The 26,382-nt window shown below is 40.6% G+C and overlaps 1 protein-coding gene across 2 annotated transcripts; it reads right to left on the minus strand.

Moving 5' to 3' along the window:
* Nucleotides 1–6,246: 6,246 nt before the first annotated feature.
* On the minus strand, nt 6,247–19,471 carry CLEC4A (C-type lectin domain family 4 member A). Of its 2 annotated transcripts, none has more exons than XM_032270345.1 (6): nt 18,930–19,471; nt 17,224–17,340; nt 14,190–14,288; nt 9,419–9,495; nt 7,965–8,080; nt 6,247–6,791 (listed from the first exon to the last, which is right to left on the minus strand). In XM_032270345.1, exons 1-6 carry the CDS (start codon nt 19,003–19,005, stop codon nt 6,644–6,646), a joined length of 633 nt encoding a protein of 210 aa, XP_032126236.1. In that variant the 5' UTR covers nt 19,006–19,471; the 3' UTR covers nt 6,247–6,643. The 2 variants fall into 2 exon arrangements, with proteins under 2 accessions (XP_032126236.1, XP_032126235.1); XM_032270344.1 differs by having other exon boundaries at nt 9,419–9,570; nt 18,930–19,464.
* Between the last annotated feature and the right edge of the window lie 6,911 nt (nt 19,472–26,382).

A 26,382-nucleotide genomic window follows, 5' to 3' on the forward strand; every position in this document is an offset into this window, starting at 1 on the left:
ATCCCCTCTGCCTCTTGGCAAGAGCAGCTATAATTTACTCATTTAGCAAAAATACTGAATATAATACACTATTATTAGCTATAGTCCTCATGTTGTACATCTTTCAACTTGTCCATCCTACAGATTACTGCTTTGTACCCTTTAACCTACATCTCCACGTCCCCTCCAACTCTGTTAACCACTGTTTTATTGTATCTGTCTATATATATATTTGATCCTTTTTTTTTAGATTCCACATATAAGTGAGATCATACAATATCTGTCTTTCTATGTCTGGCTTATTTCACTTAACATAATATCCTCCAGGTCCACCCATGTTACAACAGAATTCCCTCTTTTTTTAAGGCTGAAAATATTCCATTGTGTGTGCATGTGTGTGTGTGTGTGTTTCTAAATCTTTCATCCTTTGGTAGACACCTAGGTTGTTTCCATATCTTGGTGATTGTGAATAATGCTGTATTGAATGTGAGAGTTCAGATGTCTTTACCAGGTGGTGACTTCATTTCTGTTGGGTATATATCCTGAAGAGGAACTGCTGAGTCATATTTCTAACTTCTTTGGGAGTCTCCATACTGTTCTCCGTAATGGATGCATCAATCTGCATTCCCACCAACAGGGTACAAGTGTTCATTTTTCTCCACACTCTTCCCGACACTTGTTATCTCTTGTCTTTCTGATAATAGCTATCCTAACAGGTGTGAGGTGGCATCTCAGCATTTCCCTGATGACTTGTGATGTTGAGCCCCTTTTCATGTACCTGCCGACCCTTTTCATATCCTCTTTAAAGAAATCCTGATATTCAAGTCCTTTCACTATTTTTAAATCTGGTTGCAGTGTATATGTTTTCTCACTATTGAGTTGTATGGGTTTTACACAAATCGTGGATATTAACCCCTTATCTCATTTATTATTTCCAAATATTTTTCCCAATCTGTTGGTTATCTTTTCATTGTGTCAATTAATTTCTTTGCTACCAAAAGCTTTTTAGTATGATGTAGTTCTATTTATGTATTTTTGCTTTCCTAGCCTGGCCTTTTGTTGTGATATCTAAGAAACCACTGTCAAAGTCAACGTCAAGCAGCTTCTCCTGCTTGTTTTCTTTTAGGAGTTTTATAGTTTCAGTTTACATTTAAGTCTTCCATCTTTTTTTTAAGCATAATATGGTTTATTCATTGACTTCCTGACATATCTTTGTAATACTGTTACCTACATTTTTAGTTATGTATTTTTGATGGCTTCTTTATACAACAATATGACATTTTGAAGTGTTTTCTTTTTTATATCATCTCATTTTAACTTTTATTTCAGATTCGGAGGGTACATGTACAGGTTTGTTACATTGGCATATCGCTTGATGCTGAGGTTTGGGGTATGAAGCTCCCAGGTAGTGAGCACAGTACCCCACAGGTAGTATTTCAACCCTTTCTCCCCTTTTTCCTCCCCTTCCTAGTAGTCCCCAGTGTTCATTGTTGCCTTCTTTATGTCCATGTGTACCCAATGTTTATCTCTTTCTTATACATAAGAATATGAGGTATTTGGTTTTCCATTTCTGAATTAATCACTAGGATAACAGCCTCCACCTGCATCTATGTTGCTGCAAAGGCCATGATTTCATTCTCTCTTTTTTATTGTAATTTTTTTTTTCTGTTTTGAACTTTTATTTTAGGTTCCAAAGTACATGTGTAGGTTTGTTACATGAGTGAACATTGTGTGTTGCTCAGGTTTTTCATGTATGAATGATCTCATTACCCTAGCAGTGAGTATAGTACCCAATAGGTATTTTTTCAATCCTGCTGCCCTCCCAATCTCCCCGCTCTAGTAGTCCCCGGTGTCTCTTGTTCCCATTTTTATATCAGTGTGTACTCAGCGTTTCACTCCCACTTTTAAGTAAAAACCTGCAGAATTTAGAGTTTTGTTCCTGTGTTAATTCATTTAGGATAATGACCTCCAGCTGCATTCTTGTTGCTGAAAAGGACATGATTTCATTTTTATGGCTGTGTAGTATCCCATGGTGTATATGTACCACATTTTTTAAAATTCAGTCCATGGTTGATGGGCATCTAGGTTGATTCCACGTCTATGCTATTGTGAATAGTGCTGCAATGAACATATGAGTGCATGTGACTTTATGATAGAACGATTTATTTTCTCTTGGGTATATACCCAGTAATGGCTTACTAGGTTAAATAGTAGTTTTAAGTTCTTTGAGAAATCTCCAAACTGCTTTCCACAGAGGCTGAACTAATTTACATTTTCATCAGTAGAATGTTTCCTTTTCTCCACAGCCTCATCAGCATCAGTTATTTTTTGTCTTTTTAGTCATTCTGATTGGTGTGAGATGATATCTCACTGTGGTTTTGATTTGCATTTCTCTAACGATTAGGGATGATGTGCATTTTTTTCATACATTTGTTGGCCACATGCATGTCTTCTTTTGAGAAGTGTCTGTTCATGCTTTTTGCCCATTTTAATAGGATTAGTTTTATGCTTGTTGAAATTGTTTAAGTTCCTTATAGATTATGCATATTAGACCTTTGTCAGATGTATGGTTGGCAAATGTTTTCTCCCAGTCTGTGGGTTGTCTGCTTCGTCTGTTCTTTGGTGTTAGTTACTAAAGAGTTATTGTGTTTCTTTGGTGGTGTCATGTTTTCTTGCTTTTTCATGTTTCTTGTGTCCCTACTTTGATGTCTGCATGTCTGGTGGATCATTCAGCACCTCTGAACGTTACAGAGTGGCTTTAATAGGAAAGGCTTTCACCTGCAGATGGGTCTTAGTGTACCCATTGGGACAGGTGTGGTGGCTCTACTTCCTAATAGATGCAGTGGTATATATGCAGTGATGGCTGCACATGCCTCAGCCGAAGTACCAATTCCCCAAGAGGCAATATTTTGTTTCAGTACTGGCCCATGGGCCATGACTGCTCTGGGTGACCAAGGCACTAATTCCCTAGGAAGCAGAGTGCCACTGCAGAGTAGACTCAGGAGCATGATTCCTCTGGGCAGCTAAGACAATGCCACTCTGCCATAGGGTAGTCCCACAGCAGCCCAGCTCAGGGATGGTATTCCACCAAACTGGGGTGGTTCAGTGGCAACAAAGTCTCAGAGATAGAAGTGTGCCATAGCTTCTCACATATAGAGCAGGACACACTCCAGCAGTGGTTCCAGGTCCAAGATGCTGCAGTACAGTAGCCCCATCAGCCATGATGAATGGGGCACAGTGTCAACTCCTCTGGGAGGGGCATAGTCATGTGGACCCCAAGAAGCTCCCTGGGGTGGGCTTTGCACCTACGACAAGTGCAGGAGTTTTCAGTGGTGAGAACTATAGGTGTCCAATGTGGTGACAGAGGCTGCAGAGGGCTTACTTACCTTTTTTTCTGCAGTGAGAAGTCTTTCCTGGTTCTGACTTGATCCCAACTGGGGGAGGGGGTGGCAGAGGCAAGGTGTTTCCTTCTATTCTCTATAAGGCCATCCTGGGTTTCTACGCTCTACAGAGTTTCTGCTTCTCCTTTGTTGTACACTTGTGCCCTCCTTTAGTTATTCTCATCAAGATGTAATTTTTCAGTCATACTTTTGGCTGTCCGTGTGTGGGATGAGCACTAAAGGCTTCTAGTGTAAATCAGCTTGCTAATATTACTCCAGTATGACCATTTTAACACTAATTCTTTCACTACATAAACATGGGATATCTTTTCATTGCTTTGTGTCTTAAATTTCCTTCATCAACGTTTTATAATTTTCAGCATACTGATTTTTTACTTCTTTGGTTACATTTATACCTAAGTTGTTTATTCTTTTTGAAAGTTTTGGAAATTTTTTAAATAATTAATAATTATTTGAAATAATTATTTAATAAAGTTATTTTTTTATTATATTTTTTTGAGATGAAGTCTCATACTGTCACCCAGGCTGGAGTGCAATGGCGTGATCTCGGCTCACTGCAACCTCCACCTCCCAGGTTCACGCAATTCTCCTGTATCAGCCTTCTGAGTAACTGGGATTACAGGTGCACACCACCACACCCAGCTAATATTTTGTATTTTTAGTAGAGACAGGGTTTCACCATGTTGGCCAGGCTGGTCTCAAACTCCTGACCTCATGATCCACTTGCCTCAGCCTCCCCAAGTGCTGGGATTACAGGCGTGAGTCACTGTGCCTGGCTAAAGTCATTTCCTAATAATTAAAATGGTTAATTATTTTAACTATTTTCATTTTCATGGCTGTGTAGTATCCCATGGTGTATATGTACCACATTTTTTAAAATTCAGCCCACGGTTGATGGGCATCTAGATTGACTCCATGTCTATGCTATTGTGAATAGTGCTGCAATAAACATACAAGTGTATGTGACTTTATGATTTTAAGTGATTATTTAGTAATAATTTTAAAATAAACTCCCAGGTATATGGTCCCCTAATATTTGACAAGGGTGCCAAGAATGGATACAAAATAAAAAAGGACAGTTTCCTCAATTAATAGTGTTAGAAAAACTGGATATCCACATGCAAAAGAATGAAATTGAAACCTTATCTTATATCACTCATGAAAATTAAAATGTATTAAAGACTTAAATGTAAGGCCTAAAACCATAAAATTCATAGAAAGAAAAATAGGAAAAAAGCCACTTGATATCTGCCTGGGCAATGATTTTTTTAATAGCTGTAAGAAGAGAAGCTCCTGTGCACATGGCACTGAGAGTGGCATGGAGTCTGCAGGCAGAGGTCTGCACCCTCGGTGCCTGCTGCACCCTGCCTGCAGAGGCTCTGGTGGCTGAGGGAGGGTGCCTTCCAAACACGCTCTGCTTTCAGTGCATAAATTCGCAGAGAAATATGAATGCATAATAACAGAAAATGGTATTGGAACAGTGGGAATCAGCAATTTTGCACAGGAATCTTTGGGAGCTGTTGTTTACTGCGGTCAGCCTGCAGTTGGGACAAAATGGAACAAACAAGATGAGTTTGGTGCTTTCGAAAATATGAAAGCTACTAATGAACTCTTTACTGCTTAATCAGGAAACGTAACTGAAATTAATGAAACCCTTGAAGAAAATCCAGTTGTCAACAAATCTTGTTATGAAGATGATTGGCTGATCATGCTGACACTCAGTAACCCTTCAGAGCTAGATGAACTACAGTTCACACCTGTAATCCCAGCATTTTGGGAGGCCAAGTGTTATGAAGATGACTGGCTGATCATGTGACACTCAGTAACCCTTCAGAACTAGATGAAGTACAGCTCATGCCTGTAATCCCAGAACTTTAGAAGGCCAAGGCTGGCACATTACCTGAGGGCAGGAATTCGAGACCAGCCTGGCCAACATGGTGAAACCCTATCTCTATTAAAATATAAAAATTAGCCGGGCATGGTGGCACATGCCTGTAATCCCGGTTACTTGAGGGTCTGAGGCAGGAGAATCACTTGAACCCGGGAGGCGGAGGTTGCAGTGAGCCGAGATCATGCTGCTACACTCCAGCTGGGGCAACAGAGCAAGACTCTGTCTCAAAAAACAAACAAATATTTCTAATTATTGCAGATAAAATATGCTTCTTTTTCACAATACCCTATGATTTTTAGACTAGGCTCTAGTATTCAGAATTCATGAAATTCTCTATGGTAAAACCTAGTTATTAATATTATGTAATTCAAGGCTAACATTGTTGTCTTAAGCCTTATGTAATATTGTCACTTGCTTACATCTATATCTGGATTTGGTTCAAAATACTTAATTATCTTTCATTGGAAGTAATTGGGAGTGGAGAACTTTTTGTTGATGGATGTACAGTGTCAGATGAAGAACAACACTATCTTAATTTTGCAAGCTAGTACATTTGCTGGTGCTAGTTTTATACAATGAAGCAACAGCTTTGCAGCAAAATAAGAAGTAAAATATTCAACTTCATTTAACTAAAAGAAAACCGGAAACAAAAGCAGAAATAGACAAATGGGATTGCATCAAAATAAAAAGCTTCTGCATAGCAGTGGGAACAATAAAAAAGTGAAAGGGCAGCCTACAGAATGGGAGAAAATATTTGCAAACTATGTATCTGACAAGGGGTTAATATCCAAAACATGTAAGACGGGGTGTCCAGTCTTTTGACTTCTCTGAGCCACACTGGAAGTACTGTCTTGGGCCACACATAAAGTACACTGACATGAACAACAGCTAATGAGCTAAAAAAAATCTCATAATGTCTTAAGAAAGTGGTGTGGGTTTACCACCTTGATTATGATAATCATTTCACAATATATGTAAACCTAAAATATATACAATTTTATTTGTCAATTATACATCAATATAGCAGGGATGAAGAAAAAACCAGATAGGAGGAGAAACCACATCACATAATTTTATTGGTAAATAGTTCTTTAGCAACCAGACAAAAATTGAGAGAGACTCATGTTCTCTCCATGTGTGTACAATAGGGGTCTCCAGTACAGTCTCTGGCACATGAAAAAATGCTCAATAAATGCTCATTTTAGGAAAAAGTGAATCAATCAAGGTACAGACCAATTCTCTCGTAAGTAGAATAGTTGACAGTCCACCTACATTCCATGGACCTCCCTTACACATAAATAAGAAGAGCTTATTATCTATCCCTATAATGACAGATGCCAATCCAACCAGCTGTTCATGGAGAATGTTCAGTTCATAAATGGATCGCCATCATCTCACAAACTGACCTTTGACGATCTTCACAAGGAACGTCATTCAAGCCCCAGCTTCTGAGATCCCGACGAAAATTTAGCAAAACACAGCGCTCCTTCGTATCACTGGGCTCACCTTGATGCCAGAATCTGAAAAGGACAAAAAGGATAAGGACATTTCTTCCAACAGAGCTTTGAAAAGGGTTAAAGACAGGGGCGAGGAGCTAGGGATGAACTTCATGGCACTTAGGGTCAGATATGCCCAAATCCACCTTTCAGCCACTCATCATCCAGTTTCTCCTCTATCTGCCTTTCTGGCATTTTCCCTGAAAACTTCCTGTATCTCTCACTGTTCTCTATCTTACTGATTTGAATATCCCCACAGCAGATTTTCTAGAGATTCTCTTCTATTTGTCCATCCTTATGTCCTTTTTCTATGGGTCTGTCAACCTATAGGGTGTTCTCATATGATGAAAAGATTTCACCCTGATCCCACTTGTCAATACAGTTTTTTTCTTTTCCTTTTTTTAATGCGCTGTTTTTAAAGTGTCTCTAGACTACAACTAGTAAAATCTTTTGGATCTTCTACTTATCCCTGTTACCTGATAAGTAATTTAATTTCCCTGATTCTCAGTTTTTCTATCTAAAAACTGGAAACTCGAGTAATATCACTACATATTTCACACAGTGGATATGGGATCAAAGGTGGTAATCCAGTAAAGTACTTGAGTTTTTAAATAATTTCATAAATATGAGATATAAAAGTATCAGAATTTAGCATTTTTGCTTCATAAGAAATATGAAATCTTTAACCTGATTGGGTGTGGTGACACATACTTGTCATCCCAGCAACTGAAAAGGCTTAGGTGGGAGGATTACTTGAGCCCGGGAGTCCAAGGCTGCAGGGGGTCATGATTGTACCACTGCCCTCAGCCTGGGTGACAGAGTAAGACTCTGTCCCAAAAAAAAAGAAATATTAAATCTTAACAATTGATTATGGTCTTAATCAACATGGATTTTCACTATGTAGAGACAGGTAAATATACTTGTTGGTTACAAACACAGTAAGAACCCCCTTGATTTAAGAACTATTTTTGACACCACTGGGTGACCCAAGCTCAATTTCCTCATATCTACAGTGGGAAAAATGTGTACCTCATAGGGTTCTTGTACAAATTAAATGACATAATGAAATTATTTAACCTAGTGCCCAAGAGCTAAAAGAAGAGTCAGCTGTTCTAATTTTATAGCTGATAGCTAGAATACCCTAAGCTCTCTGCATGGTCCAGGACAAAAGATTCTTTTATCTCATTCCATACTCACGTGGCACTTTCGTTGTATGGTGTCTGATCAACCCATTGCCAACGTCGCTGACCTTCTGGATCTGAGAGTCCCACAAAATAAGCAGACTTTTGTTCCAGATTCTGGAAGATGAACTTCTGAGGGGTGGGGAAAAAAAGGAGTCACAGCCTTTAGAGTACTCATCTTGAACTGAATTCTTAATACCTTAGGCCGGGCACAGTGGTTCACGCCTGTAATCCCAGCACTTTGGGAGGCCGAGGCGGGCGGATCACGAGGTCAAGAGATGGAGACCATCCTAGCCAACATGGTGAAATGCCATCTCTACTAAAAATAGAAAAATTAGCTGGGCATGCTGGCGCGCCTGTAGTCGCAGCTACTCGGGAGGCTGAGGCAGGAGAATTGCTTGAACACGGGGGACGGAGGTTGCAGTAACCAGACATCACACCACTGCACTCCAGCCTGGTGACTGGTGACAGAACAAGACTCTGTCTCAAAAAAAAGAAAAACCTACCTTAGAGAAATGCGAAGAAAAGGAGCGGATCAAGCAATAGCCACATGGGAGCTCTACATAGGAATTCAGGTCTCTGGCTGAGCAGGGCAGAATCAAAGATATCACTTGTGAGCATGATGTTCAGGACATATGGAAGCAATGTCTTTTTTTTTTTTTTTGATACAGAAGTCTCACACTCTCGCCCAGGCTGGAGTACAGTGGCATGATCTCGGCTCACTGCACCTGTGCCTCCCAGGCTCAAGTAATTCTCTTGCCTCAGCCTCCCCAGGAGCTGGGACTACAGGTGTGTGCCACAATGCCTGGTTAATTTTTGTAGTTTTAGTAGAGGCAGGGTTTCACCACGTTGGCCAAGTGGTCTTGAACTCCCAGCCGCAAGTGATCTGCCAGCCTCAGCCTCCCAAAGTGCTGGGATTACAGGCATGAGCCATCATGCCCACCAGTATGGAAGCAATTTCCATGATCAAAATGAATTCTCATCTCAGGTTTACTTCCCCCTTTTCTTCACTAAGAGATTACATTCTTCAAAGTTATACATGAGAAAACTTTGGCAGATTCATTTTCCTTTCATAACTTCAGAGATTCTTTAATTTCATTCCTGAATGTTGTGATTCATCATTATTTATTTATTTTCCCTGTTCAATTTAATACCTCCTCTCTCTAAGTAGTTAATCATGTATAAAACATTCACACGTTGAAATAACAAATTGATATTTCAGACTGAAATATTTTCACCCTTCCATTCAGCCCTCATACATCTTTAATGCCACAAATTCTTTTGGGGAGGTTAGTTTTACTGAAGCAGGAAGAAGGTATGGAATATAAAGGTGTAGGAGCCCTTTCTATTTTATTGAAAGCCTTCTGCCACAGCACAAATATCCCAAAATAACAAAAACCTCCTTCTTAGCCAAGAGAGATATACAAAGATCAGGCAGGGCTCACAGCCCCATTATCTATTAGAAAGTACCTGCTCTTCCTGAGTGTTTATCACCAGCAGGTGAGCCTCCATTCCAGCGCACTTCTTCTCACTCTCCTGCCAAGATGCTGATTCAGTAGAAATAAAGTAGCAGTTGGAACTAAACAACTTCCAGTTCTTCGGGCAACAGTTCCAGGCTGTCCCTGTATTGGGAAGAGGGACACATACTCTTCCCTAGAGTGCAATATAAATAATGCTTTTAAAAGCGTGTGGATTATTAGAATTAAGAGCCAAGGGAGACCACATAGAAGCTGGAACTCCCATCTCCACTCCGATGTAACCAAGAGCTCCTGCCCCTCAAGTGTCAGGGAAGCCAAGTCTACCTCAATCAGGCAGTAATGCGGAGGCAGGGCCCCTTTTCTCCTGCTGACGTGGTATCTGAAAAGGCCAGCTATTAATAAAATATGTTTAAATAAGATCCGGACTCTGAGAATATAATGCAAAAATGTCCAGAGTGCAATAGAAAATAACTCATACTAAGAACCAGTAAGTTTTCTAATTTAATAAAAAATAATAATCAAGACAACAAAAATGCTAGAATTATCTGACAAAGATTTTAAAGCAGCCATTGATAAAAATGCTTCAACAAGGAGATACAAACAGGCTTGAAACAAATGAAAAACTAGAAAGCTTCAGCAAAGAAATAGAAGATATAAAGAAAAACCAAATGGGAATTTTATAATTGAAAAATATGATAACCAAAATAAAAAGCTCAGTGGATGGACTCAATAGCAGAATGAAGGAGATAGAGACATTAGTGAATCGGAAGACAAAACAACAGAAACCATCAATTGAACAACAGAAACAAACTGAACAGAAAAGGCTGGGCACTGTGGCTCACGCCTGTAATCCCAGCACTTTGGGAGGCCGAGGTGGGCAGATCACCTGAGATCAGGAGTTTGAGACCAACCAGGCCAATATGGTCAAACACCATCTCCACTAAAAATATAAAAATTAGCTGGGCACAGTGGCGCACAGCTGTAATCCCAGCTACTCAGGAAGCTGAGGCAGGAGAATCACTTGAACCTGGGGGGCAGAGGTTGCAGTGAGCCAAGATGCCACCACTGCATGCCAGCCTGGGTGACAGAGCAAGACTCTGTCTGGGAAAAAAAAAAAAAAAATGCACACACACAAAACTAGACAGAAAGAAAAATAAACAGACTCTTGTAAAGTGACCCCAAATGTGTATAGGCCAAACAAAGCTGCAAAATGTATGAAGCAAAATTGATACAACTGAAAGGAGGAATTGACAAATATGCAGTTTTAGGTAGATACATCAACACATCTCTCTTAAAAACTGACAGAACTACACAGAAAATCAGCAAGAACACAGAAGAACTTACAAGCATCATCAACTACCAGGATCTAATCCACATTTATAGAACATTCCACCCAACAACCAAATACCCATTCTTTGCCAGTGCCCCTGGAACATATGCTAAAACAAACCACCATTTCCTGGGACATTAAATAACCTCAACAAATTTTAAATTGCTTAAATCATATCATCTTCTCCAACAACAGTGAAAACAAACCAGAAATTAACAAAAGAGCCGAGCGCGGTGGCTCACGCCTGTAATTCTAGCACTTTGGGAGGCTGCGGTGGGTGGATCACCTGAGGTCAGGAGTTCAAGACTAGCCTGGCCATCATGGTGAAACCCCATCTTTTAAAAATTAATTAATTAATTAATAAAAGAAAGAACACAGGAAAATCTCCATACACTTGAAACTAAACAACACACTTCTAAATAATCCATCAGTCAAAGGAGATGTCTAAGTGGAAAGCTTTTAAAATCCATTGAATTGAATGAAAATGACAATACAAATTATCAAAATTCATAGAACACTGTTCTTCAATCAAAGGAATTAGGGTTCCTCAAAGAAATATCTGATTTTAGGATAGGGACATGAAATGTACAATGTGAGTCTCAAGCATTTTGCAGTCCCAGAAAGTGAGGAAGTACTAACCCAAAACAAAAGGAAAAACACATTGTGGTGATATGTTAAAGGGTCACAGGAGTCAAATGAAAGAGTTTCCAATGTCCAAAGCTGGAACTACAAAATAAAGTAGGATTGGATTGTAATCCAAAATTTAAAATAAGTATCCATGAGTTGGACATATGGTGGGGAACAACACACAACGGGGCCTGGGTGGAGGAAGCAGGCATAGGGAGGGAGGGCATCAGGAACAATAGATAATGGATGCTGGGCTGAATATCAGGGTGATGGGCTGATCTGTGCGGCAACCACCATGGCACACGTTTACCCATGAAACAAACCTGCACATCCTGCACAGGCACCCCGGAACTTAAATAAAATTTGAAGCAAAAAATATATATATATCCATGAGTACATGCAGATATAAATAAATGACTGGATAAATAAATAAATGGAATAAAAGAGACAAATATCACCTGGACAAAATTTCAAATAAATTATATAGATACTTGTGATGGTTAATTTTATGTGTCAACTTATCTGGCGCACAGCGCTGAGATATTTGGTCAAACATTCTGGATATTTCTGTGAGGATGTTTTTGGATGATATTTACATTTAAATTGCTGGACTCTGAGTAAAGCAGATTGCCCTCAATAATGTGAGTAGACTTCATTTAATCAGTTGAAGATCTGAATGGAACAAAAAGAAGACCTCAGAGCAAAAAGAAATTCAGCGGACTGCCTTTGGACTTCATCTGCAGCATTGGCTCTTCAAGGTTCTGCAGCAGATGGTCTTTGGACTCAAACTGCAACTCTTACTCCTGAGTCTCCAGCCTGCTGACCATGACTGATACATACCCCACCCTCATGAATGGAGAGAATAACTCCCCAATCCTTAATTGTGGGCTATGCCTTCCAAAGAGTGTAGTATGGAAAGCAGAGGGTGGGGAGAGGGAAAGAGTAATTTTACAGTGGAGAAACTTGATAAACACTGCCTTAGTCAAGTGATCAAGATCAACATTGATAGTCAATAATCATTTTTTTTTTTTTTGAGACGGAGTCTTGCTCTTGTTGCTCAGGCTGGAGTGCAATGGCGCACTCTTGGCCCACTGTAGTCTCTGTCTCTTGAGTTCAAGCGATTCTCCTGCCTCAGCCTCTTGAATGGCTGGGATTACAGGCACCCACCACCACACCCAGCTAATTTTTTGTATGTTGGTAGAGATGGGGTTTCATAATGTTGGCCAAGCTGGTCTCGAACTCCTGACCTCAGGTGATCCACCCTCCTCGGCCTCCCAAAGTGCTGGGATTACAGGTGTGAGCCACTGCACCTGGCCTAGAATCATTTTGATAATACATACCCTTGATAGGATGTAATGAAAATATCATTTTACATCTGCAACCTTCCTCCCAAAAACCAATAATCCCAGTCTAATTATTGGAAAAACATCAGACAAATTCTAATGGATAGACATTCTATAATATTCCTGACCAGTACTGCTCAAAACTGTGAAGGTCACCAAATATTAGGAAAATCTGAAAAACTACCATAGCAAACAGGAGCCTAAAGAGACATGAAAACTCAATGTAATGTGTTGTTCTGGATGGGGATCCTATTACAAAAAAGAAACATTAGGTGAACACTCAGGAAATCTCAAAATTGTGAATTTTAATTAATAATAATATACCAATATTGGTTAATTAATTGTAACAAATATATTCGTGTATGATGTTAATAATGGGGACAGCATGTGTGCAGAGCAGGGGTAAAATGAGATCTCTTTGTATTATATGCTCAATTTTCCTGTAAATATAAAACTGTTCTTAAAAATAATCTATTGGCCAGGCACGGTAGCTCACTCCTGTAATCCCAGCACTGGGAGGCTGAGGTGGGAGGAATGCTTGAAGCCAGGAGTTCAAGACCAGCCTGGGCAACATGGCAAGACCCTCTCTCTACAAAAATTCAAAAAGAAAAAAATAGCCAAGTGTGGTGGTGCATACCTTTGATCCCAGCTACTGGGAGGCTGAGGTGGAGGATTACTTGGAGCCCAGGTGATCAAGGCTATTGTGAGCTGCAGTCACACCACTGTATTCCAGCCTGGGCAACAGAGTGAGACCCTGTCTCAAAATAATAATAATAATAATCTATTAATTTAAAAAATTTAAATAATTTGCATCCATAATAAAACCATCATATTTTCATCAAATGGTTTTAACTGATATATGAGAAAAAGAGAAAATGTATATAGAAAATTCAGAAAGAAGCAAAGGCTGAGGAAGTCTAAAAGCAATATAACCTTTCTCACAATTACTCTTCTATTTTTTTTTTCATAGACAAATTAGATATATGAGTATATATACAAATTTTACGACCAGGCACTGGGATTACAGCTGTAATCCCAGCACTTCAGGAGGCTGAGACAGGCAGATAGCTTGAGCTTAGGAGTTCAAAACTAGGTTGGGCAACATGGCGAAACCCCTTTTCTACAAAAAATACAAAAATTAGCTGAGTGTAGTGGCATGTGCTTATAATCTCAGCTACTCAGGAGGCTGAAGTGGGAGGATCGCTTAAGCCCAGGAGGTCGAGGCTGCAGTGAGCCAGCCATGTTCGCACCACTGCACTCTAACCTGAGCAACAAAGTGAGACCATGTCTCAAAAAAATAACAAAACAATTTTATCTCCTATATATTTGTATATTTGTAGCTTAAATTATTGTGAGACTCAACTTCTCAGTATGATATGCCTTGGAATCTTCCCTAGAAATATTGACTTGGGATCCTTACATAGTATGGTCAGCAACTGAACTCTAGGCACATTAATTTTTACCTTCCGTGGTCATATTTTTTTTCACACACTCCAATGTTGTATGAACCAGGTCCTTTGTAGTCTTCTTCTCAAGAAGCTGAGAATATTTTTGAAAGAAAACTGGAAAAGAGAATAAACCATTTTTTTTCCTGGTGGCATTCTTACTTTGCTCCTTATGGTAACTTTCTTGTATTCTTTATTGAAACGAAACCTACAAATGCCCTATTACTTGAGTAGAGGGAAAAGATTTCCCATTTTGAAACTATGGATATCTCTAGGAATAGCTAAAAGATCAGTAGTTGGAAGAGGACACAACAGTTCCATCATAACGGATCTAAAGAGATTCCACATTCGCCTTTAACACTTAATGTAAGATGTATACAAAGGCTAACTCTTTGGAGGTAGGGGGATGGATGGCAGTAAACACTTGTATTGAAGGATGTGCACAGCCTGGGACTTTGGGGCAGAGGGGAGAGGGGCAAACTAATTCTGAGGAGTTCTGGGTTACCTGAGAGGATGGAGAATTTACGAGAGGACACTATTTTCTTCCTCGTCTTTCCATTACTCTCTCCATCCCAACTGGTTCATACTCCTCAGCACACCAACGCTCTCCTGTTTCTCTCAATTTAAAACGAACCCACCTCTCCCTCTAGAAACTGAACTACTTCTCTTTCCTCCCTACCTTTCATTTGTTCCTTAACCAATCATATTCTGGGTTTTACTTCCACTGTTTCACTAGAACCATCCCTGAAATGGACCTTCAGTAATATCCTAGGGTTACTTAGTTATGTTCCTATTTGTCTTCCTTAAATGCTTGACCCCAGTTACCTCCCCCTTAGCTCTTGGGACATTACTCTTTGTTGTTTTGTCTTACCTTTCTTGCTGCTGCCTCTTACACTCTTTTATAAGCTCCTATTCCTCCATCCACCTCCTTTAAAATGTAACATTTCCCAGAGTTCCATCCTTATCCCTCTTTTTCATACTAAGTTCTCTCCCTGAGTGATATCATATATTCCCATGTCATCACCTACTACCTCTATGTGAAGGACTTCCAAAGCTCAGCCCTCTCTCCCTAAATCCAGACAAATGAGTCTCCCAGTGGACATGCCCATTTGAGGTTCTCACAGTCATATAAAACTCAACATGCCCAAAACTTAAATCACCATCTTCCAAACCCAAGCCTGCTACTGATTATATCAATTCCCTGCTTAAAATTCTTCAGTTTTCTCCATGACTGTGACATGGCAAAAATGGCCACAACTTTCAACATTCCCTGTGTCCACACTGCTTTACAATGTGATTTTGCAGCTTCTTCAATCAAGAAATGAGGTCTCTTTCTCCACCACCTGGATCTTGGCTGCCTGTAAAGGCTTCTTTTGGCCAACGGAATGTGCAGGAGCAACTCTGCGCTAGTTCCAAGGTGAGACTTCAAAAGGCCTTGTTTACTTTCGCTCTCAGTCTTAAAAGCCTGCCACTTGCCATGTGAACAAACCCAGGCTAGCCTGATGAATGATAAGAGAAATATGGCCAAATCTCTCCTGCCATTCCAGCCAACATCCTCTTCCTCAGAAGCCAAGTTGCCTGTGACCAGTACCTGACCACATATACATGAGTGAATTCAGCCAGGACTGGGGGAATCTCCCCACTGACACCAGACTAAATTGCTAAGCCACAGATTTATGAGCTAAATAAATAGTTGCTATTTTAATCCACTAAGTTTTAGATCAGCTTATTAGCCAGCAAAAGGTAATTGATAAAATAACCTTTAGGAGGGAAAATAATCTCAAACTCTTTATCATAATATATAGCACTCTTCATGAGCTGAGTCCTGTTTACTTCTGTCGCCTACAACTTCATTCCTTAGTTCCTAACACTGTATGTTCTATCATACTCATGTTTCAGTCCAGTCATGCATACGTATGTTTCCCCAAATTCCATGCTGTCTCATATCTCTAGGTCACTCTTGGTACGCACAGCTCTAGATGTCACCTCCTCCAGGAAGCCTACCTCAGCCTCTTGCACTTATACTTCTTAGCTGTACAGTACTTACCATACAATGTTATAACCACTGGTTCGTTTGACCATTCTCTAAATTTCTTGAGACAAGGGACTGTGGCTTTCTTGACTCTCTATCTGGCACAGGGCCTGACATCCAGTAGACAGACAATGAAATGACCAAAGGAATGAATGAAGAATCTACCGACAGGTATACTGGTTTTTATACCTTTAAAAAATTGGGGGCCAGGCGTGGTGGCTCACACCTCGAATCCCAGCACTTTAGGAGGCTGAGGCAGGCAGATTGCTTGAACCTAGGAGTTCAATACAAGCCCGGGAAACATGAGAAAATCCTGTCTCTACTAAAAATACAAAACAAATTAGCTGGGCATAGTGATGTACACCTGTAATCCCAGCTACTTGGGAGGCTGGGGTGGGAGAATCATTTGAACCCGGGAGGTGGAGGTTTCAGTGAGCCAAGATTGCACCACCGCGCCCAGCCTGGGTGACAGAACAGGGGGGAAAACACCCAACAAGTGCTGAAAGCCGAACATATGCAGCAATCCACCCAATTTGCTAAATTGGCTTTTAGATCCCACACAGTCTTGAGCAGAACAGAAATAATTAGAGTAAAAGTCAGTGGAGAACTCTCCCTGAAATATTTCTTCCCATCTCCTTCTTGTCTACCTGCTGATCCCAAAACATAAGCGTGCATTCAAATAAGAGTGGCCTGATAAATGCTACCAAGGAAATACAGATTTGTCCTCACTTACATAGTGTCTAATACAGAGATGATGCCACATAGATTTCACTCTACAACACAAACACATACACCCACATTTACGCTTCAGTTTCTCTAATGAGGATGGATTCCACCATTTTTACAGGAAAGTAACTAAATCTAGAGCAAAATTCACAATGGACTTCCATGAATGATGTCTCCCCAGAGAAAATTCCATTCCAGATTTCTGAATAAACTCATTTTTAAATGTCAACTTTTAAAGGATACCCTCTCTTCATGGACGGCAGATATTGCTTATGGTTCAATTGGCGTACTTACTGACAAAAGCAATAAAGAATGAGATTGCCATTAGCAGGAGAAGCATCAGCAGTGAGGCGCAGGGCAGCTTGGGAAACCCAGGATTACTTTTGTGAGGGGCAGTCCTTGCCTTGGAAGCTGAAGAAGAAGCCAAATTAGTTTTATCAGTAATAAATTCTGTCCTTACTTCCTCTTCTTCCTCCTCCTCTTTCTCTCCCTGTTCTTGGATGACACACAGTTACTAATGCTATGACATTTGAAATCATATGACACTAGGAATAGAAAGGATATAATCATACTCATTGTAGAAACTTTAGAAAATACATAAAAGTACCAATTCCTACAATTGAGGATAAGTGTTATGCCGTATGTTATAATATATCATATTTTGGTATATTTCTAGTAATTTTTTTGAATGTATATATACATATATGCAAATTTCCCCACGTCACTGACATACCATAAATACTGAGTTCCGACCTAGTATTTTCCTTTACTCTGTATCGTGAACATTTTTCATACCATTATATTTTCTTCTTTAACACTCCTTATTATGGTTGCATAGTATTTCATCATATATTTAAATAATAGATTGTTTCCAACCTTAAATAATGCTCTAGCAAATCTTTATAATTGTCCTTCATCCCATCTTTAGAGAATAAGGTGAGTCTTTTTAGTTACCATCTCATGGTTAGGTATCACTTTCTTAAAGTTATGATATTTTGTCAAATGATGGGGTGAAAAACCTCAGTATTATATAATATGATTACATTTTTAGTAAAATATATATGCACATTATATGTATTTGTATGTGGAAGGATATTCACTAAAATGCAAATTTTGATTTTCTCTAGATGATGAGTAATTATAATTCAAATATCTGTGTACCGCTAATTTTTTCATAATGAACATTAATACTTATATAATAAAGAAATTATATAAAGTTTTTAAGGGGGAAAAAAATTCCCAACGTGCTCTCCACACCTTCACGGAGGTATTTTAGATAGTACAAATATAGTCCTGACCTTTCCCCCCATAGTTTCTTACTCTGTATACATTGTTTTCTCTCTTTTGCTCTGTACTTGAGATATTACACATGACACCCAAATTACCTTGCATCTACCCCCAAATGTAACAGAGTCTGTCTCAGAGATGCAACATGCAATAGATTTTCTGATTTCAGAAAAAGTTTCCTGGAGATTTAAGAGACTTTCTTTGTGTAGACTTTCTAGTCTTTCATTTGCAATGGCCTTTTGTTTCATTTCCATCCAATACTAACAAATATACCCTCACCACTGTCCACCCAAACTCTTTCCCTCTAACTGATCAAAAAACAAATCTCACCAATTCATCAGGACCCCCTGCATCTGGGTTGATGGTTTCAGAAGCTTTACTCAATCTCTTAACCCCAGCCCCACTCAGCCTCAGAAAACGCAGGTGCATCAGAGCACTCCTTAGCTCAGAACTGGAGTTGATTTCTCTCACCTCTGTTTCGTATAGTAAGCAGAGTGGAGGCTAAAGAGAGTGGCAGAAAAATCTTTTCTTCCCCACAATACAAATGCACACCCTATCACGTGTATCTGTAGGCTACTCGATCTTCTGGGACTCTTGTGTTTCCCAGACATAATCAGAGAACCAGCAACTGACAACACCTATGCCTTATTCATAAACCCTCTCCTCATCCTTCATCTCAACATTCATTCTGACCCCCAGAAAATGATCTTTACCTGCAGAAGAGTTGATGCCTGAGAACTTGGATTCATTGTTGAAACTCACTTCAGCATAAGTGATTTCCGAAGTCATACTGGGAAGAGGTCTTCTGCTTTCTCCAGAAAATGTGTTTCAAATCTTTCTTAAAACATCTTATAAATGAGCACCAAACGTGGTAGTAAATTATCTACTTCCTTTTATTCAACTAGATGAGAGCAGAGGCACCACATAGGTACATGTCCTCGAGAGGGCTCTCATGGGAACTAAAAATCGCAGTAAAAACTGAAAACCTCAGTCCACAGAGAGCCTTTCCTCAGGACCAGTAGAGTGAGAATCACAGCCTTTAAACAACTGCAAGCAAATGTAATTAAAGTGGGAACCCAAAAGGTTGTGGAAAGAAATAGGAAGGAAAAAAAAGAGGAACCAAGCAATTAGAGAAGTCTTTCCTGAGAACTGTGTTCCTCACTGGTAAAAAATAGAATTTGCGTGTTTCCACATACAAATGTAACTACTTTGGATGAAAAAAACTGAACAAAGACTTGTTTCTGTTGCGTTCATCTCATCATTTTTGGCTGATCAGGCAACTTTTGCTTGCAGTTGTTTAAAGGCTGTGATTCTCACTCTACTGGTCCTGAGGAAAGGCTCTCTGTGGACTGAGGTTCAGTTTTTACTGTGATTTTTAGTTCTCATGAGAGCCCTCTCGAGGACATGTGCCTATGTGGTGCCTCTGCTCTCATCTAGTTGAATAAAAGGAAGTCGATACCTTAATACCATGTTTGGTACCACATTCTAAGAGTGTCATTGACACAAAACTCACAAGTCAACTTCCCCACCTTGAAGAGTCAGTTTCCTCTAGCGTGGTGGGGAAGGCAAAGTTTAAACCGCATGCCCTCCACACTCTCTGTGTTTCCTTATTGGTAACTAACTCTATCAAGCGTCTCCATTCATCTTGCTAGAACCTCCAGAACTCCAGAAAGCAGCTCCCTTTATTGGATGTTGGAAGAGAGGGAAGGCCAGCCTTTATTCCCTGCTTCCCTAACCTTTTAACCCCACACCACCTCCAATATATGACTATTTTTCAGCAGTTAGGATAAGTAACCAGAATTACATTATAGAGGGGGATAAACTTAAAGTACTAAATATGACTTTTTCCAAAGGCCTAAAGGAAAACACTCCAAGTATTAAATCCTTCACGTGGAATCTCTCCATAGAGATGCTCTCCACTCACACCTGGATTCTCTGCCCTCAACTCTCCACAAATGATCCTCCTTTTCATCTCTCCCAGCTAATTCCTTCTCCTGCATAACACACGTGCACACATGCATGCACACACACAAACACACACTTCTATATTTCTGTATTATTTCTATATCTAAATACGTTGAACACCGTGAGTGCACATTAATTCCTCTAATTCCAATCTAACACCACAGGCTTCATTCTAATTTTCCCCCTTTCCACACTCCTAACTCCTTTCTGTGACAGTAAGAAACCTGCTTTCACTGCCTTTCACTTATTCCTTATTTGCTCAATCTCCTGGATGCTGTCAGTCTCCACCTGCTAACATGCCCCTCTCTTCCTAGTTGAGCTCTGACTCCCCATTCCAAGTCGCCATTCCCTGCGCTGATGCCCCCCTCCTCACTCTGTTTGAGGGTGCTGGCAAAGGGCCAGCCCACTCCCCACCCCCACGAACATCCCCCACAAGCATCCTTCTCACCCTGCCAAGGTTCTGACTCCCCGTGCTAGGCCACTCCTCTGCAGGAAAGCCCTCCTCACTCTGCTTACACTCTGATTCCTGATGCTGGTCCCCTAGTCACCACTTCGACCCCCGTAGGCTCTAACACTCCACACAAGGTCACCCCGTGGGTGGAAGCACCCCTCACCGTGGAGGGGTCTGACTTCCACTACCACGTGGACCCCCTCCTTATCCTGCCAAATTTCTGAAACCCACGGCAAGGCTACCCTCTGCATAGATGCTTTCTTCATCCTGCTTAAGCTCTGACACTCCGTGAAGGTCCTCCCTCCCACAGCAGTCATTCCCATCTCACCCTACTTAGGATGTGAGTTCCCTCGCTGGGCTACCCTGCCACATTGACACCCTCCTTGGTCTCTGAAACCCACCCCAGGTCTACCCTCTGCAAGGATGTGCCCTCTCTTCATCCTGCTTAAGGACTGAGTCCCAACCCCCACTGGGCCAACACTAAGTGTGAGCGTCCTCCCCACCCCTCCCGCATGCTGACGTCCATACCAGCCTCCCCTGGAGTACTCTGCTCACTCATTTGCGACTCTGACTCCCTACAGAAGGTCACCTCATGCATGGATGCCCTCCTCACCCTGCTTGTGCTCCAACTCACTGCACCTGACTCTCCCACCACATAGATGCCTTCTTTACTTCTCAGGCTCCGACCTCTCATAGCAGGCTTCCCCTACTGTAGATACCCTCCTCAATCTTCTTACCCTCTGATACCCTGCACCAGGCCATTGCCAGGAGTGGACATCTGCTTCTCCTGCACAGGCTCTGGTCCTCCATGCCAGAACACTTTCCCACCTCCACAGGGATCTTCTTCTCACTCTGCTTGGGCTCCAGCACCACCATCAAGCCAACAGCCTGCATACTCACCCTTCTCACCCTGCGAAAGCCCTCACGCTGTGCCAGACCACTGCTGTTCTCCCAGCCACCCCCCCATAGACTCCTACCTTGTTCTGCCTAAACTGCTACTGCTTCATTTAGAATCAAATTATGTAGTAAGAAATGGGAAAGGGGAATCACAAAGCATAAGGGAAGGATAAGGGAATTTTAAGCTCTCCACAATTAATTATTGGACCTAACTAGCACTGGCACAGACAGGTATACATGCACACATAGTCCCTGAAATAATGATCATTGATTCTCAGAGGCTTTGTAATCTAAGCTCATAATTAGAAAGCAAAACATATGCCTAAAATTATAGCTCTTTCCCTGGAATAAGTCACATTATAATTGGATTACACTGTATCACCAACAACCCCAAAATCCAAGTGGCTTACAACAACAAACAGGTATTTCTCACTCACATGACACATGGACTTAGGGTCAGCTTGGAGTTGACTGCAACTCTGCTTGGTCCCTCTCCAAGTGTTTTCTCATTCTTGGAGCTGATATTACAGAATAGCTCCCCGTAAGCTGAACCATGCAGCAGCATCCTTTATTCAGATAACGTGTACATTGTACTCACTGTGATTCTGTTGGCCAGTGCAAGTTACCTGGACAAGCCTGTAAGCGAGACAGGGAAATGTACTTTGTCTACAGAAAGACATGTCAAGGGTATCAAAGTTTAATCCTTTCACAAAGGAGAACATAAACACTAGGAAACGATAATAGAATCTACCCCCTTATCCCTTTAAATTATTTATCCAAGAGATCTCTTGGGCAGTGATCTCCAAAATGGGGCACAAGTACCTTAAGCAGGATAAAAGAGGATTTGCTAAGGCACAGAGATAAAACAGTAAAACATCTGTTTATATGTATTTAAAATTTTAAGGAAGGTAAGCTTTACTAATATTGATTGCATGCTGTAATCCCAGCAATTTGGGAGGCCAAGGTGAGTGGATCACCTGAGGCTAGGAGTTCAAAACCAGCCTGGCCAACATGATGAAACCATGTCTCTACTAAAAATACAAAAATTAGCCAGGTGTGGTGGTGGGTACCTATAACCAGCTACCTGGGAGACTGAGGGAGGAAAAATCTCTTGAACCCGGGAGACAGAGGTTGCAGTGAGCCAAGATCATGCCACTGCACTCCAGCCTGGGCGACAGAGCGAAACTCCACACCGCCCGCCCCCGCTCCCCCCGCCAAAAAAAAAAAGCCCAAGCAACCCCAAGGGAAAGAATTTAAGAACTGCAGAGTAGAATAGTTGCTTCTTATGGCACTGGATAATCCAAAGGAAGAGAATAACAAACTCAAAGGATTCTAAATTCTTTTTTTTTTTGAGACGGAGTTTCGCTCTTGTTACCCAGGCTGGAGTGCAATGGCGCGATCTCGGCTCACCGCAACCTCTGCCTCCTAGGTTCAGGCAATTCTCCTGCCTCAGCCTCCTGAGTAGCTGGGATTACAGGCACGTGCCACCATGCCCAGCTAATTTTTTGTACTTTTAGTAGAGACGGGGTTTCACCGTGTTGACCAGGATGGTCCCGATCTCTTGACCTCGTGATCCACCTGCCTCGGCCTCCCAAAGTGCTGGGATTATAGGCATGATTTTACCCAAGGTAAAAACTGAAAACGAGAATTTCTATAACTATATTAAAAAGAATTATTTATTGCTCGTAGCTACAGGCTGAAAAGGCCAAAAAACAAAGTTTTAGTTGGAATCTACAGTTAAAAATTGCAAATTCAGTTGAATTCAAGCTTTGCTATGTCTCTTGGCTTGATTGTGATAAAACGTGATCTCAAGAACTGATAAAGAAATAGATGGAGAATACCCATGTATTTCCCAAAGCATCACAGACACTCCAAGTCCACGAAGTTTCCTATCCCCACAAGAGCAGCAGATATAATGACAGCCTGAAGTCAGCCTCCGGTTATTTCCCAAATTGCTGTTGTCCAGAATCCCCACTGTCTCCCTGACCTGTGAAATAAGGTCCATTGTGATAAAAAGCCAGATTGAAGCTCCTGAACTTCCCCTTCCTAGCAAAATAAAATCAAAAGCAGTAAAGCATCTATAATGAAATCACAAAAATTAGCACCACTAGCAAAGGATTCAAAACTGAAGCCTAAGCAATGCCTATTATGTTCTTGATTTAATTCCGTCATCTTGCCAGTACAGATGGGTCATAAAGAACGGGTGGGAGTAGATGGCCACAAATTTAATCAGAGGTGACTCCAATTTTCGCTGCTTTCCAAATTGACTCGCTCTGGTCAATACAGTACTTGGCCTTCATATATCCCTATTAATGGCCAGGTACGGTGCCATTGCTCCCGAGGACTTAGAAAAGGCAAACGTAAAACCACCCCACAATGGCTGAACTAATTTACACTCCCGCCAACAGTGTAAAAGTGTGCCTATTTCTCCACGTCCGCTCCAGCTTCACATGTACCCCAAAACCTAAAATGCAATAAAATAAATAAATGGGAAAAAAAAAAAAACACTCCAAAGAAATACTTCCACAACCCAGGTTAAAAAGGATTGCCCATGAGGAAAACACACACTAAAGGCAAACACAACTAAAACTTAAACACATGACAACACATGAGAAAAAAAAGGATAGTAAATAAATATATAGAAAGAGTACAGTCTCACTGTAGTAAGAGAAATGCATATGTTTTCGCCCAATATATTAACTAAATATAACAATATTTTAAATAATATGTTGACAAAGTAAATAGAGAAGCAAACAGTCTCAGGATTTATATTAAGTATATATGTTAGACAGAAGATAATATAGCAACAAATCTATCAAAATTTTAAATGTTGGGAGAGGGAGGAAGGGAGACGAGGGTTGAAAATCTATTGGATACTCTGCTCAAGACCTGAGTGACGGCATGAGTCATATCCCAAACTTCAGCAGCACACAACATACCCACAAACTAACCTGCACATGTACCCCCGGGTCTAAAAAAAAAAGTTGAAAATTTTTTTTATTTTAATTAATCACATTTCACCCACAAGTCCATTTCTAGGGAATCCTTTAAATTTTTCATTTAAGTATATATTATATGTAAAAGATGTTCAGTATAAAATTTAGTGTGAAAAATGTGGGAAATATTACTATCAATGAGGACAGAGGCTAAATACATTACGGTACATCCATACATTAGAGAGCCTTAATAGTTCTAAGGACAAACTAAACATAAGCAAAGACAAATGCATGGGCAAAGAAAGAACTTCAAAACATTATTAATTTCTAAAATAATAATATAAATAATTTACATGTAATTTTTATTTTATTAAAGGATCTTTGCATAGGCAGATAAATACAGAAAGAGAATGCTTTAAAAGACGTCTAGAAGGCCGGTGCAGTGGCTCACCCCTGTAATCCCAGCACTTTAGAAGGCCAAGACAGGTGGATCACCTGAGGTCAGGAGTTCAAGACCAGCCCGGCCAACATGGTGAAACCCCGTCTCCACTAAAAATACAAAAATTAGCCGGGCATGGTGGCATGCACCTGTAGTCTCAGCTACTCGGGAGGCTGAGGCAGGAGAATTGCTTGAACCTGGGAGACAGAGGTTGCAGTGAGCCAAGATTGTGCCACTGCACTCCAGCTTGGGCAACAGAGCCAGACTCCATCTCAAAAAAAAAAAAAGATTTCTAAAAAAATGCATACAAAATCATTGACAATAGCTGACTTTGCAGAAGGGACTGAGGAGAGAAAAGGGCAAGCGAGGGGGGTGCTCACACTGTTCCAGGTACTTTATCATGTCCTCATCATGTGTCAAATATTGAATCCAAAGTCAGGGGATGGGGGGAGAAAGGGGCATGATTTAAATTTCGATACAGTGGGAGACGCATAACACCCAGTTATACATTGTCCAGTGGCAGCACAAAGGAGAGAGAAGGGATAGCTTCTGCCTGAGTTTATGAGAAAAGGGTCTATAGTAGATGAATAGGAACTTAGGGAAAAAGTATTTGAGGCAGAAAGACCAGAGCCTACAAAGGCACTGTGGTGTGAAATAGTGCAGCGTCTAATTTAGATCAGTCTTGCTGGAATATTAATATGAATATGGAGGTTTCCTTTTCATAAAATGAAGGTGCAGAGGTAGCTACAATCAATTCCTTAACTATTACCTTTGACACTAGCATACTGTCACTTTAGGTACAAATTAGTAAAGTCGTTTCACCTGTCTATGCCTGTTTCCTCATCTGTGAAATATGGATAACCATGCTACCCATCCCAGAGGGTAAGAACTAAGAACTCTCAGAAGTGAAGGGGGAGGGGAAGCAAAAAAACAAAAAAGACCTCTCAGAAGTAAAAGTTCCAGGGGGTTGTGTGAAGACTGAATGAGACAATCCTTATAAAGCACTTAGCTAGTTCCGAGCAAATGATCAGTTCTCAAAAAATATAGGATAAGAAGGCAGTTGGTTCAGGTTTCTGTGAAAAGGTATACAGTATAAAGGTATACTATAAAAGGAGTTGAGCAGGATTACCAATAAGGAGAATAAGGAGTTAAATCCTTACTATAGAATCAGTCTGAAACACATCTCAGAAACATGTCTCCCTACCCTTCCTTACTCCCCATTTCTCTCTATCAGACGACTCTTCCTACTTCCTGCCCCAATCTTGGGCATCTGCCTCACTTCTAAGACAATAAAAAAAGAATTCCTGTCATTTTGCCTTTACACCACCGCGTTACACACCTGGACAGCCAGAATTAGCAGCAGTACTAGTACCAGCAGCAAATATTTAAATGGAGCTGACCATATTCCAGACCCTGTTCTAGGCACTTTAATTACTTTATATATTTATTTTTCAGTGACAGTGTCTCATTGTCACCCA

Source organism: Sapajus apella, unplaced genomic scaffold (assembly GCF_009761245.1).
Source record: "Sapajus apella isolate SASKATOON/1434 unplaced genomic scaffold, GSC_monkey_1.0 scaffold209, whole genome shotgun sequence".
Taxonomy (NCBI): domain Eukaryota; kingdom Metazoa; phylum Chordata; class Mammalia; order Primates; family Cebidae; genus Sapajus; species Sapajus apella.

Excerpts from the sequence above, each read along its gene's own strand:
- CLEC4A (XM_032270344.1), bottom strand. The coding sequence starts at position 19,005 with ATGACTTCGGAAATCACTTATGCTGAAGTGAGTTTCAACAATGAATCC. Across the intron at positions 14,289-17,223 it reads ATTCTTTATTGCTTTTGTCA|TTTTCTTTCAAAAATATTCT; the intron begins GTAAGTACGCCA and ends TCTCTTTTCCAG. Across the intron at positions 9,571-14,189 it reads AAAAAATATGACCACGGAAG|GGACAGCCTGGAACTGTTGC; the intron begins GTAAAAATTAAT and ends TTCCCAATACAG.